This window comes from Stegastes partitus, unplaced genomic scaffold (genome assembly GCF_000690725.1).
Source record: "Stegastes partitus isolate 25-593 unplaced genomic scaffold, Stegastes_partitus-1.0.2 Scaffold2018, whole genome shotgun sequence".
NCBI lineage: Eukaryota > Metazoa > Chordata > Actinopteri > Pomacentridae > Stegastes > Stegastes partitus.
This window is the reverse complement of record NW_007579749.1, coordinates 22,424-42,006: the sequence shown is the minus strand read 5'-3', so window position 1 is coordinate 42,006 and position 19,583 is coordinate 22,424. Positions and strand designations below refer to the sequence as shown.

Below are 19,583 nucleotides of genomic sequence, written 5' to 3'. Positions count from 1 at the left end.
TGATCTCTGGATTTGACTATGAACACTAATAAGAAAAAAATCCTGAGCTGTAGGAATGCGGTATTTCGTGATCTGTGATCACTCCTTTTCCAATTCAAGCCTGTGAGAGCCAGGGCTTTTTGGAGCCAGCAACTAGCAGACGTAGTGATATTGCAGGTTTTTGACAATTCCGGGTTGGCTTCATTTTTCAGAGCTTGTTGCTATGTCCATCTTTTGTACAGTCTATGGTAAAAACTTGTGTGATTTTGTCAGTGTACTTTGGATAGTTCTCATGCTGGAATATTTCTCTTCCAAGCTTTTGCAGACTGGAAAAGCCTTGTAAGCCAGTCATTTTTCATTTATCTAGGGACATTCATGGTGCATCTATGTGATCTCCACAACAGCTTTTGAACTCGTGCAGCCCCATGTCATCAGACGCCCACGTCTGTGCGTCCCTGTCGGATTGTTATGCCATTTACCAAAGTTAAGTCTTGAAGTTCTGTACCACACAGCAAGCAAGGTGTTTTCCTTGGATGCTGTCCATAGATTTTCACACTGTCCTTCATACCTTTGAGCAAGTGATCCTGATTTCCATTGATAAGCTCTGTGCCAAGTCTGAAGCATTTGACTACCTGTGTATTGTGCAAGCTCTCAAAGTTTTACCATTTTGAACAGGAATGAGGAATTTCAAACTGAATTCATCTTTTTATACCCACGTCTGAGCCGGCTCACTGGGCTTCTCTGAGAAGTCAGATGTGAATCAAGCACAACATTCAAACACTAAAACAAATTTTTCTGTTCAGGAATGCAAGTAAATAACTATGATTTGACATCTTAATCAAGAAATAATAATGTGCTTTTCTATTTGTTTTTTTTTTGTAAAACAGTGAATCTAAAAATTCACGGATAACAATAACAATTATATTTTAGCATAAAAAATATCATTTTGGTTAAATCGCCTCTACATACTGGTGTAATAACCATTACAGAAACATTAAAAAGTGATTTTGGTAATTACCAATGCTGTTAATTTAGAGCAGCTGTCTTAAACCTGATATTGGGTGGTGCTAGTTAAGCACTGAATATCCGTATATACGTGTGTGTGTGTGTGTGTGTATACACTGTTTCCCATAAAGTTTGAATTTGTGAATTTAGTTTCAGACACATTCCGCTTCTTATTCCTATTTATACACATATAATCACTTTTGGCCAGGTGCAATAATTACAGACTGAGTCCCAGTTACCAGGTGAAACCAATTCTGACTCCAGGATCTGACTGAAGACTGGGACATCCTGCCCATTGACACCATCAACAAGCTGGTGGACAGAATGCCACGATGTCTTAATGTATTGATCCATGTCAGGGGTGCTCAGACTCAATATTATTGACTGAGGGACATTTGAAAGAGTAATATTGGACGTTCTAATGCATGAAATCCCGTTGAATGTGCGTTTCCTGCTAAATGACCAAGATTGAAAAATCCTGAATCCTATTGTTCAATACCCCCACTTTACTTTAAGCCTGAATACACAGTTTGTAAAAATTAATTGTGATTTACTTTTTACTGTGATAGGTATTGTATGCATATTATGATGACAGTAAAGTTTGGAGAAGATATACACTTTATCTATCAAGAATAAATTGCATTGTCACAATCATTTCATGAGAATAGGTTACAAAAATGTGTTCCAATTTTTTATATATATATTACAGTAGCACTCAATAAAAGCAACAACCCCTCCCCCGTCCCAAAACACACACACACACACACACACACAAAGTAAATAAGTCTTGTGACTCCCACCGCTGAATTTGTGATCTCACTACCTCCTGAGAGAGAAACACATGCATTATTAATAATAATTATGAATATAATTAATGATTAGAATGTATTATTATTGACGTGCATTATTAACAGAATTAAAGCTGTACAACAATGTGTAATAAACAAGCATTCACTCTGAAGGTTACTGCAGTTAAATGTAGAGTCAGACACTGATCATGTCTACATGGTTTCATCATCTGATGAACTAATTTATGTGCTGGCTATAATTAGTTATCTGGAGTAAGACTCAATTAAACAAGTAAGCAAACAAGGTAAAAGTTAATTTTGCAGCAGCTTTCATTTGCTAAAATGTGACCGTTTGAAGGCTTTAATTGAGAGTTCAAACATAGCTTGTCTTTCACTTTAGCAGGGTAACAAGCGCTTTGCCGCACAAATGAAATACTTCGTAGAAGTGCGGCTCTGCAGACAGACGGTACTCAGTACTGGATTATAAGAATAATGAGTCACAATAAGAAAATACTTAGGTACAAGTCGCTGAAATTTGTACTTAAGGTAAATTCGTGTACTTAGTTATATTCCTCCACCTATGTAAATAACTTTAGTGTATTTCCCCTGGATGTATGCGTTTTAACGGCAATATTCAGAACTACGTTTCCCGTGATGCACTTCGGAGGAGCGACCGTAAACAGAAGAAGCGGAAACAAAAGAGGTTTTATAAAAACACAAACACATCTCCGGCTGTCGAACTACTCAGGGAATATACTACAGCTATTGACTTCGCCAGCAAAAATACTGAAATTGAACATAAGGAGGAAGCGGAAGTGAGTTAAACAGCGAACTGCATCAGTCAGCATGGCACTAAAGAGAATACAGAAGGTAAGTTTGATTAGCTGGCTCTGCTTGCCAGCTAAAGGTGGCTAACTGGCTCAGCCGGGCTAGCATCACAGTTCGCTTTCACAATCAGGCTTATTAACAAAGATTCCAATGCTCTCCTTGTCCTAAAACAACTTATCTCGAACTTCGTCACGTTTCTAGAAGAAATGTGATTGTTGACATCTGTTATTACAGACACAACAGATTAGCAACTTCAAAGTTTCACGCTAGCTCGCTAAAAAAAATAGCCAAGTTACCACACTTTCTACCATCTCTGGCTCCTCCATATCGATCTGTCACTGCTTTCGAAGCCGTGTGTTCTTAAACTTGTCTGAGTAATCGGTCTACGGTCCTGCTGTTGTTGTTGTTGTCGCCCTCCTGGCAGTGGACAAGTACTGCAGTGACCAAGAAACTTCCTTCTCAGTCATTTATATTTGTTTGGGGTTTGTCCCTTCGTGTTGCCAGTGTCACTACCTCAGTGAAATATTAAAAGCAGATAGTCAAAAATGTGTTGTGCATCTCCAAACAAATACCAGTTCTCAGGAGACCCAGAATGTGCACTGGAGAGTCATACATAAAAATACCCATCCATCCCTCCATTTTCTTCCACTTATCCAGAGTCAGGTAGAGCAGAGCAGGGCATTCCAGGTGTCCGTCTCCCCAGCAGTGTTATCCAGTCCTTCCAAGGTCCAACAAGTTTTGGGCCTACCCCAGGGTTTCTTCCCAGTTGACCAAAAAAACCTCTTAATGGTGGTGCCCAGTAGACGGCCTCATCAGATGCCTGAACCAGTGCATTTGGGTCCTTTTGACACAAAGGAGCAGAGATTCTACTCTGAGCTCACTTTGTATTTCTGAGCTCTTCACCCTACCTCTAAGGCTGAGTCCAGCCACTCAAGAGAGGAACCTCATTTCGGTCAAGTGTATTCTGATACAATGACTGGTTGATTGAAAGCTTTGCCTTCTAGCTCAGCTCCCTCTTCACCACAATAGCACACATTACTGCTGCTACTGTATCAGTCCGTATGTCTGTGGTATGTTCCATTTTTCAATCACTTGTGAACAACATCCTGAGATTAAACTCCTTCAGTTGGAGCAGTGACCATGGCCTCAGACTTGGAGGTGCTGACTCTCATCCCAGTCACTTGCTGCAAACCATCCTGGTGTGTGCTGAAGGACATGGTCTGATTTACGACAGAACCATGTCATCTGCAAAAAGCAGCTTTAGTTACTGTCGCTAAACTGTTAAAGTGAGCAGTGTGAACATAGGAAAATCAGGAAAAACATCACAGTAGTTCCCACAAGGTTTGATTCAAAATTGATCTTCAGTTGATGTCACCGTAAAAATAAGGAATATCATATTTATCCTTCCATTTTCTATACATCGCTTTATCTTGTGGAGGGTTGCAGAGGGGGGCTGGAGTCTATCCCAGCTGACTCAGGGCGAAGGCAGGTTCACCTGGACAGGTAACCAGTCTGTCACAGAGCTACACAGAGAGACAGATAACCATGTACGCCCACACTCACAACCAATTTAGAATCATCAGTTAACCTCAGCATGTCTTTGGTTTGTGGAAAGAAGCCGAAGCACCCAGTGAGAACCCATGCAACAACATGAGAACATACAAACTCCACACAGAAAGACCCCTCTAGCTATGAGGCGAAGGTGCGAGCCATTGCACCATGCTGCTTCTACTGTTTAACCTTTCTAAATAACTAACAGCAGTATATATTCTGTGTTGAGTAGGAGCTGCAGGACCTGCAGAGAGACCCTCCAGCACAGTGCTCTGCTGGACCAGTGGGGGATGACTGTAAGTACAAACACATTGTACTTTACAATACGTCACTCAAGTGTAGTCAAAAGTGGCAGATTCTTATTTTCCTCAGGCCATTTCTTAGTTAATATGTGGTAATGACACAAAATTGTGGTGGATGAAAATGTTTCTACAATTGTCCATGAACCAACAGATAAGGCAATGGAAACAACAACATAAGTATTTTTCCAAAATTGTTTTATCATTTTCATAATTTAATATGATGGATAATCACAGGCAGGGGACAAACAGGACTTTGAAGAATGTTTACTGAGTCATCACCAAGCATTGTCCGTCTGTCAGCTACACTGACCGTTATTCAAACAACCTATGTTTCAGGGTGGGGGTTACCAAAAGGTCAATTATTCTCTTTTCCAACTTAATTTGGATGTGATGAGAACAATCCCAGAACTGAATATATCTCCTGTACTTCCAACACAGCAGCTTGATAGGTTGCCTTTTAACAAGCAGTGACTGGAGATGGGAGTGGCTAATGTTAGCAGCCTTTTTAACACAGAGAAACCCCATCCTTATCTATGTTGTATAGAAATTGCAGACACTGTATGAGCTTCTGTAGATACAGAATAAGTGATGGCCGACGGGCATGGTGTTAGTGCTGTGTACAGCTTATATTCTTATGTGTCTGTCTGTCTCCCTTATTTGCTTCTAGTGTTTCATTGGCAGGCGACCATAATGGGTCCGGTGAGTATCATGCCGTCGCTTGAGGCTTTTGGTCCTCTCACACAGAGTCCTGTGCTACATTAGAAATGGTCTCTTAATTGATGTGGAAATTTAAATTGTTACAGTAGCTTTTCATAGGGATAGAGATTTTAATTCCATTCAATAGTTTTGATTCCTTCATGTTACTGTGGTTCAGTTACATAGTGCAACACAAAGCGTAACCAGGGGTAAAGTACTACATTTACTTTGATCTGGGCTTTAACTCTCTGAACCCCAAATCTGTTTTTGGGTTTCAAAAGCATGTTATCTTTAAAGACCGTCAAAGTGACACCATTTATGAGTCAGACATGATAAAAACAGAAAGAAGCACCAGATTTACAACTTTCTGTACTAAAACTTTTCTCAAACTATTCTGTAAGGAAAATGAACCAAATCTAAGCTGGAAATTGTGATATTTATTCAAATACTCTTTCTTCTATTTGTCACATTTAAAAATTCACCAAAAATGAACCATTTGCAACTGAAAAGCCATTAATGATTTAGCTGCCACTGGCAGTCATGTGACAAAAATTCTGGTACTTTTCAGCTGAACTGCAGGCAGTGTTTACATTGAACAGACAAGTATGGGAACAAATTAATTACGTCAGAACTGAGACATGATCAAGAATCATTCTTTCTTTATGCATGCTGTCAGTAATTGTACCTTGCCTGTAAACAGGCAATTGCACCAAGTATGAACTGGTAATAAATTAATGAATGAGTTAGTTACAGGCATGACAATGACACTTCTACAGCAGGTCAAAATCATCAGTGTTAGACTGACTTACTGACACTTATCTGATGTGCTGGTTGTCTGTTGTTTCTATCTTGAATGCTTTTCATCGTAACATGTCTTTATGTTAGGGTGACAGTCCTTACCAGGGAGGAGTTTTCTTTCTCACTATCCACTTCCCCACCGACTACCCATTCAAGCCCCCTAAGGTAAGAGCTGGTGAATGGAATCAAAGCTTTGTCTTGTCATACTGTGGGGACTTTGTGCATCACATATCTAAGATCTCATAAATTTTGTAAGGGCTGGTAGCTAGCAAGTTGTGCATTGAATGTCTGTAATGTAGCGAACATAGAATGTACCACTCGCTGTGCATTATCTATACCATGGCCGTTTGCAAAAGAAGGCCATATATAAACATCTTAAGTTACTTTCTCATCTGTAATCAAAAGTGTGCTTTTTCAGCTTCAGAGCATTATTCCTTCATTTTAGGTTTGGATTTTGTAATGCTTTCTTTCACTCCCTGCTCGTGTGCAGATCTGCTGCTGATGCTCCTGGTACTTAAACTTTTTGTCTGTGATCAGAGATACTGTTGCTGCACAATGTCCCTTGCTTCAGTTTGAGTGTGTCTCCTTGCACTTACACTGTGTGCTCACCAAACCTCAGCTCTCACATTTGTGGTGTCACTCTCAATCTTTGTGAAACAATGCTGTCAGATTTCCCCAACTAATAAACTGACAGCTATAAAGCTGACCAATTAAATCGCCACTGTCACCTTATAGGCGCACTGACTTGACTTCTGACAGCGTCCCTTAAAGGCGGTTACTGTTTAATGGTGTTCAGCAGATTACGACCAGCATTGATCACCAAATCAAGGACCTTAAGTAAGTATTTTATTTTAATGGTGCTGTCACTATCTTTACATGTATTTAGTGAAGGCATTCGTGCAGCTGGGGAATACATCCATGATAATATGCTTGGGCTTTTAAGTGTTGATGAATGCAAACACTGTTCCTAGGCAACAAGCATGGATGCTGATGTGTTTCTGTGTTATTTACATCTCAGTGTTTATGAAAGGGAAAACTGGCCCACAGATAGCAAAAGTGACCCACCAACACATAATGACAGTAGAACGAAAATGTAATTCCCATGAGCTGTGACATTTGCTATTGGTGGGCTGGTTTTTCCATTCATAAACACTGAGATGTGAGTAACAGGGAAACACAGTAGCATCCATGTTTGTTGCCTACTAACAGTGCATGCATTAATTAACTCTTGAAGCCCAAGCATATTATTATGGATGTATTCCCATGCTGTAAATATGCCTTTTCCAATTAAAAAAAAAAAAAAGAAAGAAAGAAAAACAAAGTGCAGTTTAACACCATTAAAATGAAACTCTTGCTTCATGTCTTGAATTTGGTGTTCTATGTTGGTGGGTGATCTGCTAAACCTGGTTAAGCATTAACTGCCCGTATACTGTAAAAAACCTAACTGACCTAATTTTCTACCTTAGTGACAGGACAAAAGCCAGTGTGTTATCCATCCATCATCTATACACCACTTAATCCTCACTAAGGTTGCAAGGGGGCTGAAGCTTATCCCAGCTGACTCAGGGTGAAGGCAGGGGAAACCTGGACAGGTAACCAGTTTATCACAGGGCTACACTTAGAGACAGACAACCAAGCACACTCACATTCACACCTACGGACAATTTAGAATCACCAATTAACCTCAACATGTTTTTGGACTGTGGGTTCTCTCTGGGTTCTTTGGCTTCCTCCCACAGTCTAAAAACATGCTGAGATTCATTGGTGATTCTAAATTGTCTGTAGGTGTGAACAGAAAGATCCCAAGCGTCCTAACCGGGACACAAACCAGGGATCTTCTAGCTGTGAGGCGATAGTGCTGACCACCAAGCCATCGTGCAGCCCCCAATGTGCTATGGTGCTACAAATATGTGTACAGTGGGGAAAATAAGTATTTGATACCCTGCTGATTTTGCAAGTTTTCCCACTTACAAAGAATGGAGAGGTCTGTAATTTTTATCGTAGGTACAGTTTAACTGTGATAGACAGAATCTAAAAAAATCCAGAAAATCACATTGTATGATTTTTAAATAATTAATTTGTTTTTTATTGCATGAAATAAATATTTGATACAATAGAAAAAACTGAACTTAATATTTGGTACAGAAACCTTTGTTTACAATTACAGAGGTCAGACTTTTCCTGTAGTTCTTGACCAGTTTTGCACACACTGCAGCAGGGATTTTGGCCCTCTCCTCCATTCAGATCTTCTCCGGATCTTTCAGGTTTCAGGGCTGTCACTGGGCAACACAGACTTTCAGCTCCCTTGAAAGATTTTCTTTTGGTTTCAGGTCTGGAGACTGGCGAGGCCACTCCAGAACCTTGAAATGCTTCTTACGGAGCCACTCCTTAGTTGCCCTGGCTGTGTGTTTCGGGTCATTGTCATGCTGGAAGACCCAGCCACGACCAAATCTTAAATGCTCTTACTGTGGGAAGGAGGTTATTGCCCAAAATCTCGCAGTACATGGCCCCATCCATCCTCCCCTCAATACGGTGTAGTCATCCTGTCCCCTTTGCAGAAAAGCACCCCCAAAGTATGATGTTTCCACCCTCATGCTTCATGGTTGGGATGGTGTCCTTGGGGTTGTACTCATCCCTCTTCTTCCTCCAAACACGGCGAGTGGAGTTGAAACCAAAAAGCTCTATTTTGGTCTCATCTGATCTTCTCCCATGTCGCCTCTGGATCATCCAGATAGTCATTGGCAAACTTCAGACAGGCCTGTATGTGTTGGCTTGAGCAGGGGGACCTTTGAATCCATGACGATGTAGTGTGTTACTGATGGTAACCTTTGAGACTGTGGTCCCAGCTCTCTTCAGGTCATTGACTAGGTCCTCCTGTGTAGTTCTGGGCTGATCCCTAACCTTTCTCATGATCAATGATGCCCCACGAGGCGAGATCTTGCATGGAGCCCCAGACCAAGGTAGATTGACAGTCATCTTGAGTTTCTTCCATTTTCTAATAATTGCACCAACAGTTGTTGCCTTCTCACCAAGCTGCTTGCCTATTGTCCTGTAGCCTATCCCAGCCTTGTGCATGACTACAATTTTGTCCCTATGTCTGATTGATTGAATGTGTGGACAGGTGTCTTTGATACGAGTGACGAGTTCAAACAGGTGCAATTAATACAGGTAATGAGTGGAAAAACTAACAGGTCTGTGAACAGGTCTGTGAGAGCCAGAATTCTTGCTGGTTGGTAGGTGATTAAATACTTATTTAATCAATCAATCAAAATTAAATCAAGTTTCTTGTCATTTTGCTGTACATATACAGTAGTATAGGCAAGATGAAAGAGCGTTTCTTCAGGATCCAATTACTTAAAGTAATTTAAATAAAGAAGTTTTTGCATATCTAGATCAGCAGTTCAGCATTCTGACAGCTTGTGGAATGAAGCTGTTGATCATTCTGGAGGTTCTTCCTTGAATGTTCCAGAAACGTTTGCCTGATGGCAGCAGTTCAACAGTTTATGGAGAGGGTGTGAGGAGTCCCTGATAATGTTCAGTGCCCTGCTCCTGCAGCGGCTCTGGAAAAGTTCTTGGACAGAGGTGAGGGAAACTCTGATGATCCTCTCAGCTCTTCTACCTATCCTCTGCAGGGCTTTTCTGTCTGATATACTGCAGCTGGAGTACCATGTTGAGATGCAGTATGTCAGAACGCTCTCCACCACATCTCTATGGGAAAGAGGCTTGTTTCAGCCTCCTCAGAAAATGCAGTCTCTGCTGGGACCGTTTGATGATCGCTGCAGTGTTCTTATTCCAGCTCAGGTCCTGTGAGATCTGCACTTTGAGGAACTTGATGTTCTCCACTCTCTCCACCGTGCAGCCGCTGATGCTGAGGGGAGCATGCTCAGGACGTGACCTACGGAAGTCGATGATCATCTCCTTCTTTTTGTCCACATTGAGCAGCAGGTTGTTCTTACTGCACCAGCCCTCTAGGTGTTTCACTTCATCTCTGTACATTGATTCTTTGTTCTCGCGAATAAGTCCTATTACTGTGGTCTCATCAGCAAACTTGATGATCTGGATCCCCTCGTGTGGCTGCACAGTCGTGTTAGCAGTGTAAACAACAGTGGACTGAGTACAGATCCAGTGCTCAGCGTGATGAAGCTGGAGATGTTCTTTCCGACTCGGACAGACTGGAGTCTTTCGGTCAGAAAGATGATCAGAGCGGCCAAGGCCAAGTCTTTGTGTGCATCAGGGAAGTTTGAATACATCAAGTCCAGCATGTTCTCTCCTCTGGTTTTAAAGTCCACAAATTGCTTGAACTTAGGGAGCACAGACTTTAAACTGGTGTGGTTAAAATCCCCTGAAACCACCATAAAGCTTTCCGGGTGTTTAGTTAAAAGTTCACCGATGGCATTGTGTTGCCCTCCTTTCGTCTCATTAGTATTTGCGCTTGGAGCTATGTAAACAACGGCTACAATCACATTGGTGAATTCCCTCGGCAGGTAGAATGGCCAGCATTTTACCATAAGAAACTCTTCCAACTGAGAGCAGTGTTGAGAGGCTAATGTGGCATTAACACACCAGTCTTTGTTCATATAGATGCACAGCCCCCCGCCTTGGTTTTTACCAGAGCTAGCTGCCTGTCTGTCCGCCCAGAACAATGTCGTCGCCTCCAGCTGTATGGCCATCTGGGATGTTCTCATGGAGCCATGTTTCTGTTAAAGCAAACACATAGCAGTCCCTCCACTCTCTGCAGGTTACTCCCAGCAATCGTAGCTTGTCCAGCTTGTTGTCGAGGGGGGCAGACATTGGAGAGTAGGCGCGACAGTCCTGCTGGTCTTGAGGAGTTAGCCTTTGGCCTAGCATGGATCCTGGCTCTCTTGTCCCCCTCCTTCGTTTACGTTCGTACCGTTTGCGCTTCCTTCTCTCTCGGATAACTGCCGACGTAGTCTCCAATAGGATTCCGTGTTGTTGTAGTATGTCCAAATCACAACCGATCGCTGCAATTTTAGCGCCATTTATTATCCTGATGTTCAGCAAAGTCTCTCAGCTGTAAGTTTTGCGGAATGAACATCTGGGGTAGACAAGACACTCAAAACATTCATTTTTGTTGTCTCCTTAAGGGGTTGCTGCGTTCACACGTGCCGCAATCACCATAGCAATAAATTAATTATCATTAATTAATTATAAATAATAATTATTAATTATAACATTAACCATTAATGCAATAAAATGCAAATTAATTTTTTAAAAATCATGCAATGTGTTTTTCTGGCTTTCTTTTAGATTCTGTCTCTCACAGTTGAAGTGTACCTACGATAAAAAATACAGACCTCTCCATTGTTTGTAAGTGGGAAAACTTGCAAAATCAGCAGCACCAAGTTTGGTGAATGCACAGAAGGAGTCTGAGTGTGAGGCACAGGACAGTATATCTGAGTGTAGAATAACCCTAACCCCAAAAGATAACTAATCAACTACGAAATAAAGAAGACAAAACCCAAAACGCATACCCAGAAAGGAACCACGACTTTATCCAAGAACACAAACCAAAACCAACTGAAAAAAACAGAAACTAAAGCCCGTTCGGGCAGAACAATGACACAGACCAGGATTACAAAACCAGAAAAGGTAACTAATCAACCTTGAAATAAAGAAAACAAAACCCAAAACGCATACCCAGAAAGGAACCACGACTTTGTCCAAGAACACAAACCAAAACCAACTGGAATAATCCAGAAACTACAACCCGTTCGGGCAGAACAATATGACACCAGCTGGGACAACATAATAACAATTGATTAATCAAACGACTGTTGAAAACAAAGACCAAAACCAGACCAACTCTGAAGGTGAAAGCCCAGCTTTTTGAGACAAACTTCCATAAAACCCAACTCTATACCAAAACCCCTAACCCTCGGACCAGAGAATGTTACCAAGATGGCGACGGCCTCTCGCCAGGACATCCTCTCTTGTACTTTTGTACTTCAGCCGAGACCAGGGAATACAACCAGGGAAACAATGTCCTCTTGCCTTACAAGTCTTCCCTTCACCAATTCCAAAACCTAACCCTAACCAAAAAAACACGTCAGAAATCTAACACCCAAGTGGTTTGCAAGATGACACTAACGTACAACAAGGTGAACGGAGAGTTTTGACGACGTTTGACGGCCAGTGCATTGCCTTTGCTTCCTACCCCAAACTGCTTTGCCGTCGGGCATGGCAGGGGAAGTTATCGAGACAGATTTGAAAAACCAAACCTAAGCAGAGGCTATTTTAGAAAGAAGGCACAGTTTATGGAGACCATCACAAAATCTGTGTGAAAAAAGAAATAAAACACTTAAATTTAAAGACCATACCTCCATATAATCCCATAAAAATGTCACTTGTTAATTTACACATGTGACTCATTTTGGAAACCTTCTTTCTTATTTTAATCTGAATTTCTGTTGCCAGGCAACATCAGATTGGTAGCTCAGCTTTGCTGTTCTTGCCTTTGCTCAAGAAGTCATATTAGTTATCAATTCAGAGATGTAACAATTTAGTAAAGAAAAGTAAAAAAAAAATAGTAAGAGATGTTTGATGACTACGTTTTGATCTACACCTTCTAAACAAGCAGAATTAAAAGTGTTCAGTGGTATAATCCACCAGAATTCAAGCTCCAGCTGAAATATGCCTCGTAAACAGAGCACTTTGTGTGAGTGTGTTCTATCTTCAGAAGTTTTTATTTACATCTTTTTAACAATTTTCTTTCTTTTAAACTTGTATTAAAGGTTTTCAAAACGTTTAAAAGTAAAAGTTTCCTGTCTTCATTCAGCAGTGACCCCCAGATTCTCAGCACTACCATCAGAGGAGTGAACCAAAAAATAATAAAAATGTTAGGGACAGCACTATAACCAGACCTGGGGCCACGTTATGAGCTTATTATATGAGACAAACTCTAGTATTGTATCTGTACTACGTTTATTCTCCATGCTGATACCTGTGTGAATAAACTGTGGCTGTTTTTTTTTTGTTTGTTTGTTTTTACAGGTAGCATTTACAACAAAGATTTATCACCCAAATATAAACAGCAACGGCAGTATCTGTTTGGACATTCTACGGTCACAGTGGTCTCCTGCACTAACAGTGTCTAAAGGTAACTAGTCCTCTTCCTATTACTGTATCTGAAGTCTTTTTGAATGTTATCTTGGGCTGCACGATTTTTAAAAATGACTCAGCAATATTTTTTTTCTTATATATGTTGCAAATAGAAATTAAAGCCGCAAGCGGCATTGGACGGGTCCTCGCCCTATGCTTGTCGGCCGTCGAGCACATCGGGGTGTGGCGCAAACGTGCTCCGGGCGGGACTCTGTCGAGTTTGGGGCTGATCGGAGCACGTGCGGCCTAGTTACGAGCCACTTCCTGTTTAGCGGCGAGCCGCGGCAGCGTGCGTGTTGGCCGGGGCGATAATTGAACATGGCTGCACAATTATGGCTAAAATTATTATTTTGATCAATATTAAGGTCAGAATTATTCATCACCAATATTCATTTGTTTTAGAGACAAAATATTTTATTGGCCATTTAAATAAACAGATTGCTGCTTTCACTTCTATTTTGTGCTACAACCCTTTTAATTTACACATCTACATCAAAATATGACCTAAGATTCTTCCTAACCTGCACTGACCGTATGTCTAAGAGGCGTAATATACATAGATTACAAGAATTACTTGACCAGATTGAAATAAGGCATTTTAATGTTAGATTAACCAACTTGTAAAAAGTAATTTTATCTGTACAGGCCATTTTCTGTGAGTAAGGTTTTCTATAAGCATTTTTTCATCATTACCACAGTCGATCATGTTCATATCATTGGGGGAAACTAAAATTATGATTAATATTCCATGTATTGTGCAGCCCTACAACTGTGTGTCTTTTAGCAACAAGATTGTCCTGTTTCATGTTTCTCTACTGTCCTTGCTCGTTTTGCTGTGTGCATGTGGAGCCTTCACGCCAACAAATTCTGTCTTGAGTAGATGATGTTCTATCAGACAGACTTCTCTTGTCAGTTAGTCATGGAAAATAAGAACTCCATGAGTTTAATTTTTGTATCAAGCAGCATAAAAAGCATGTATTTAAGATGATTTTCTGACTTCACTTTGCACTTCCTGCAAGGTAGCTTCTGTGCATGTGCACACAAGTTCCATGCTAAAGTGTCATGCAGCCCTAATGTTATCTGCAGTTTAAGTTTATTTCATACATACATTATGGACAGAACCACTCCCCCAGCTGACTCTTGTGTTTATGACATGATTGCATTGCTTCGTTTCTGCAGAATTGTTAGCTATACATTGATTCTGCCAATTCAGATCTAGTGACATTGTCATGTTCATTAATCGGTTTGAGACACCAGCTGAAGTGTTTAGTCAGTTAACTAATGGCCTATTTTATGTTCTTTGTCATTTCAGTTTTATTGTCCATATGTTCGTTGCTTTGTGATCCAAACCCAGATGACCCCTTAGTGCCAGACATAGCACACATCTACAAGAACGACAAAGACAAGTGAGTATAAACAAGGGCTCTGAATTGTTGACTGATATCATTATCTTCATCAGGGGCCCATCCACTTACTCTGCTTTCTTCTTTTCTCTCTTCAGATACAACAAATTAGCAAAAGAATGGACCCAAAAGTATGCCATGTAAAGAAAAAAAAATCTAAGATAAAAAATCATGCTGAGATTTTTTCTTTTTCCTTCCTTTTTTAAAGTCACAACACACTGTAAATTATAGTATGAAACCACACGTAATCATAAGGAAGTCCCATCAAACTGTACTTTCATCAGCATTATTATTAATCCGAGATGTGACATATTCATTAATTGTTTTTGAAAGAAAGCAGGACGGTTTTTTTGAGCAGTCATTTTATGGATATCTTGACATTTTGAAGTTTGGCATGTTCATTTTGCAAGGAAATTTTATTTCTAACATATAGTTTTTTTTTTTTTTACAAATTTGCTCTACATCATTCTTTATTTTCTAAATAAAAATAGAACATTTTAGTACAGAAACCCCACCGTATGCCCTCGAGCATCAAACCTTTCTCAGAGGTGCTGAGGAACCAGCTTCAGTTCCTGCTGTGTCTATCAACCCAGCAAGAAACACGCAGAACCAAGGGAACATTGAAGGGTGAATGTCAAATATACCTGGCCCTCATTCTGACGTATGTCTGTAAAAAAAAAAAAAAAAAAAGGAATACTGACAACATCATAATATCCCCTCTAACATTACAACTTACCCTCAACTTCATGTAGTTGGAGATGGAGGTTTTTGTTTTGCATCTTGTAGCAGACGAAGTAGGCTGAAATGATGTACTGTTGCAGTTGCCCTGAATGGGAGCAATTACTTACATGTCACGTCATGTAGACCTGTGTTCGATTATTATTATTATTATTATTATTGTTTTTGTTATTATTATTATGATTATTATTAATGATAATGATAATAATAATAACAAACGTATAGTATTAAAACTCTCTGGAACAACATTATTGTTTTATTCTATTGAATTTAATCTAGAGTCATCACAATGTAAATCTACCATTAAAACAATGTCCTCTTTTCTCCTGAAAATAGCTGTGATGTTGGGTTTTTAGTTGGATTTACGCAGGCACAAAGACCCGAGGCCTGTACTATGCAGCAGGATTTAGGGTTAGCGAGGTAACTTCAGGTCAAATCCTAGGTTTTCGGTCCTACGACGGTGGTTCACTTCTTACTGGGATAAATCACCATGGTAACTTAGACTGAATGACTAACCTGCTCCGTAGCAGGTTATGTTCAAGGTTGAGATCACTGGGTATAAAAACACCGCCCACTGAAAATCAGTTCTCTCCCGTAAAGCTTCAGAATGAGTAGCAAACGAACTAGTTCTCAACCAAATTGCATCACCAGCATTTATTGAAGACCGGCTACACACAGCGTGAATTGTGAGGGATCACTGAGGAGTGTGAGGGTTTTTCGGGACAGGCAAAACAGCGCACCCTGACGAGGATCTCTGTGAGCTTCATTAATTTTTTTCGTGTTGGCTACAGGCAATGTCAAAGCTATTTCATATTTTTTTCCATACCAATATCACCCCACAACAGTAAATTGACTTTAGCATTAAAGCTTGCATTTGTAGGATATGTGAATAAGCTACACCGCTTTGAATTATGTTTCTGTTTGTTCTTAATTTGTTCCCACGTCCTTTTTTGCACCGCCAGGATTGCAGCTGAAAGTAAAAGTAAATGTCAGATATGCCACAAGTATATACATTAGGCAGCAAATTAGTTAAAAGGAATCCTCAGTTGTGCTTATTGTCTGATATGTGCCTTCATGATGTAACAGTGGTCATATTTTATTATATTATAAACTAATGAACTCATGCATTCACACAGTCAGCAGTTTTCTGCCAGCATTCCTTCCTGGCTTTGGTCACTGCAACGGTGCTGCTTTTTCCTCCTATGAAGTTTTTATATTATTCTTCATATTTTGTAAAGTGAGCCGCTCTGCAGCCAGACTTGTCCATATTCGTGATTGGTCAGATCCTGATAACGCCGCTCATTTTATGTGCACATGCTCATACGTTGTATTCGCTCATAAGTTTTATCTATCTATCTATCTATCTATCTATACTCAGATCAGACAACCCTGGGTTGACTTATGGAGTTGATAACCACTGTCGTAGGACCGGTTATCCTGAGTGCGATTGTTAGGGTTAGTCAAGCCGGATCTTTGAAAGAAGTCCTGGGTATGTTGATCTCGCTTCGTTGCACAGGCCCCACATTTTGAACCCTATGAAAGCGGTTACATATGTTCTTCTGTTTTACCTCCAGTCTATCACTATATCTGAATATGCTATAGAGAGGTTGAATTCCTGTTTTCTGTTCCTGTGTAATCAGTGTCTTGGCTTTGTCTTTGAGGCCTGTCTGGCACTTTTTGTACTAAATTAAAGAATGGTGGGGATTTTATCATGACGTTATGGTCTAAATCAATTTTTATCTCTGTGCGTAATAATAATAATAATACAGCATACAACAGTAGTGAGTACACCCCGAGGCAAAAATCACTTAAATGTCAAATGGTTCAAAATTGTATCAGCTCTTAATATTTGCGTATTTTCTGAGTTGATAACAGTAATGGAGTAGGCTGTGTGTCGACTGAGCTCTGCAAGAAATGTTAAATAACTTTTTATTTGGTGCTCTTTATCAAAATCAATATACAGGAAAACTACACGCAGTACTTCTGGAATCGCAAACTACTTCTTGCCTTTCACACCTTATTCCAAATTATTATGCAAATTATATTTTTATTTGATTTTCCTAAATAGTCAATGCTAATGACAGTCAGCATAATTTTCAAGTCATCAACCGTTATTGAACAAACCTCCCAATGATACCAGTATTTTTTTCAAAAATAAAAAACTTAAAATGCACTGTTCCAAATTATTACGCACAACAGAGTTCCAAAGCATTTTATAGGTTGTAAAGAACTGAAAATGGTCATTTGTTCAATTTGCAGCATTCAGAGGTCATATTTATTGAAATCAAAAGCTATTTCAGTCAAAAACATCGTAACAGGTCAAGTTACATTTTAACATAGGACCCCTTATTTGATAGCAGCTGCACAATTCTTGCATCCATTGAACTTGTGAGTTTTTGGAGAGTTTCCGCTTTAACTTCTTTGCAGGATGTCAGAATAACCTCCGAGAGTTGCGGTTTGGATATAAACAGCCTCCAACCCTCATAGATCTTTTCCTTGAGGATGCTCCAAAGGTTGTCAATAAGGTTCAGGTCACAAGAGGATGGGGCAACATCATGAGTTTCTCTCCTTTTATGCCCATAGCAGCCAATGATGCAGAGGTATTCCTTACAACATGAGATGGTGCATTTGTCATGCACAAAGTTGATTTTGTGACGAAAAGCATGGGTCTTTTTTTTGTACCATGGAAGAAAGTGGACAGCCAGAAACTCCACATACTTTTCAGAGGTCATTTTCACACCTTCAGGGACCATAAAGGGGCCAACCTGCTCTCTCATCGTGATTCCGGCCCAAAACGTGACTCCGCCACCTCCTTCCTGATGTTGCAGCCTTGTTGGGACATGGTCGCTGGACACCAACCATCCACTACTCCATCCATCTGGACCATCCAGGGTTTCACTGCACTCATCAGTGAACAAGACTGTTAGAAAATTTGTTTTCATGTATTTCTGGGCCCATTGCAGCCGTTTCTGCTAGTGAGCATTGGTTAGGGGTGGCCAAATAGAAGGTTTGTGCATAACTACAAGCCTCTGGCGAATCCTACACCTCGATGTTCGTGGAACTCCAGAGGCACCAGCAGCTTCAAATACCTGTTTGCTGCTTTGTAATGGCATTTTAGCAGCTGCTCTCTTAATCCGATGTATTTGTCTGGCAGAAACCTTCCTCGTACTTTTATCTGGACGGACCTGTGTATGCTCTGAATCAGCCACAAATCTCTTCATAGTACAATGACCACGCTTAAGTTTTCGTGAAATGTATAAGGTTTTCATACCTTGTCCAAGTCATTCAACTATTTTATGCTTTTCTGCAGCAGAGAGGTCCTTTTTCTTTCCCATAATGCTTGAAAATGGTGGTCTGCTTCATAATGTGGAACGTCCTTCTTTAGTATTTTTGCCTTTATTTGGGCTTACCTGGCAAACTAATTATCACAGGTGTCTGAGATTGATTTCAGTGATCCAAATAGCCCTGGGATACAATACCATCCATGAGTTTAATTGAAAAACAGAAAATGTAATCTTTATGACACTTACATACAATTTGCATAATAATTTGGAACACAGTGTCTATTTCCAAATAAATGGCGAGTAATGTGCACAGATACATAGGCCAGAATAGCAAAATAGACGCAAATATAACTTCTGTGTGGATGTAGTCTCTCCTGCTAAGACTGTTCGTTGTTACCCGAACAACAAACCCTGGGTGACGCAGGAGGTCAAAGCTGCACTAAACAGGAAGAAGGTGGCCTTCAGGAACAAAGACAGGAGGCAATCAGATCAGCACAGAGGGAGGTGAAGCTGTGCCTGAAAGAGGCCAAAGACACCTACAGGAGGAAGGTGGAGCAGCAGCTGAGGGACAACAACATGAGGAAGGTCTGGCAGGGTGTGAATACCGTCACGGGCTTCAGAACAGCAGGGGGAACGGTGGAGGAGGCAAACAATCTGAATGCCTTCTTCAACTGGTTTGACCAGTCCATGACCCGCCTCCACCCTCACCCTCACCGCGCTCCCCCCTCCCCTCTCCCTCAGTGTGCCTCCCTCTCAACATCAAGCCACAACCTACATGAGAGAAGTCAAGACCTTTGTGTAACAGTTGGTCCCATGATTCTAGCCCTTTTCATTGTTGAACTCGAAGCTTTAAAAGATGTACCAAAGTCAAAGTTCAAAAGTCAATATCTCTGAGCAATAGCAACTTCAAACTTCCAGACTGACATAATCTTACTCCCCTGATCAAGTCCTTTCCAATGATGTATCATGTTTAGTCCTATGTCAAAGTTTTAACTTCCCCCCCCTCTGGACCCAGCACTGTGTCAGGTGTAGTTTTCCAGGAGACGTGTGAAGCTCAATTGGATGAAATGAAATAAAAACAATTTTGTTAAA

At 40.5% G+C, this 19,583-nt stretch overlaps 1 protein-coding gene across 2 annotated transcripts in view; it reads left to right on the top strand.

Annotated features, from left to right (window-relative positions):
* LOC103373582 (ubiquitin-conjugating enzyme E2 D4-like) overlaps nt 1–16,922 on the top strand; it is a 25,852-nt gene extending 8,930 nt beyond the window's left edge. Inside the window, exons 1-7 of one of the 2 annotated variants that reach the window (XM_008303495.1) lie at nt 2,456–2,642; nt 4,384–4,447; nt 5,121–5,152; nt 6,035–6,112; nt 12,959–13,064; nt 14,379–14,472; nt 14,568–16,922. In XM_008303495.1, the coding sequence (XP_008301717.1) occupies nt 2,619–2,642; nt 4,384–4,447; nt 5,121–5,152; nt 6,035–6,112; nt 12,959–13,064; nt 14,379–14,472; nt 14,568–14,613 (444 nt within the window). In that variant the 5' untranslated portion in view covers nt 2,456–2,618 and the 3' untranslated portion in view covers nt 14,614–16,922. Of the gene's footprint in view, nt 1–2,455; nt 2,643–4,383; nt 4,448–5,120; nt 5,153–6,034; nt 6,113–12,958; nt 13,065–14,378; nt 14,473–14,567 lie in introns of those variants that run through there. The other variant, XM_008303497.1, reaches the window with a different exon arrangement.
* The last annotated feature ends 2,661 nt before the right edge of the window (nt 16,923–19,583 follow it).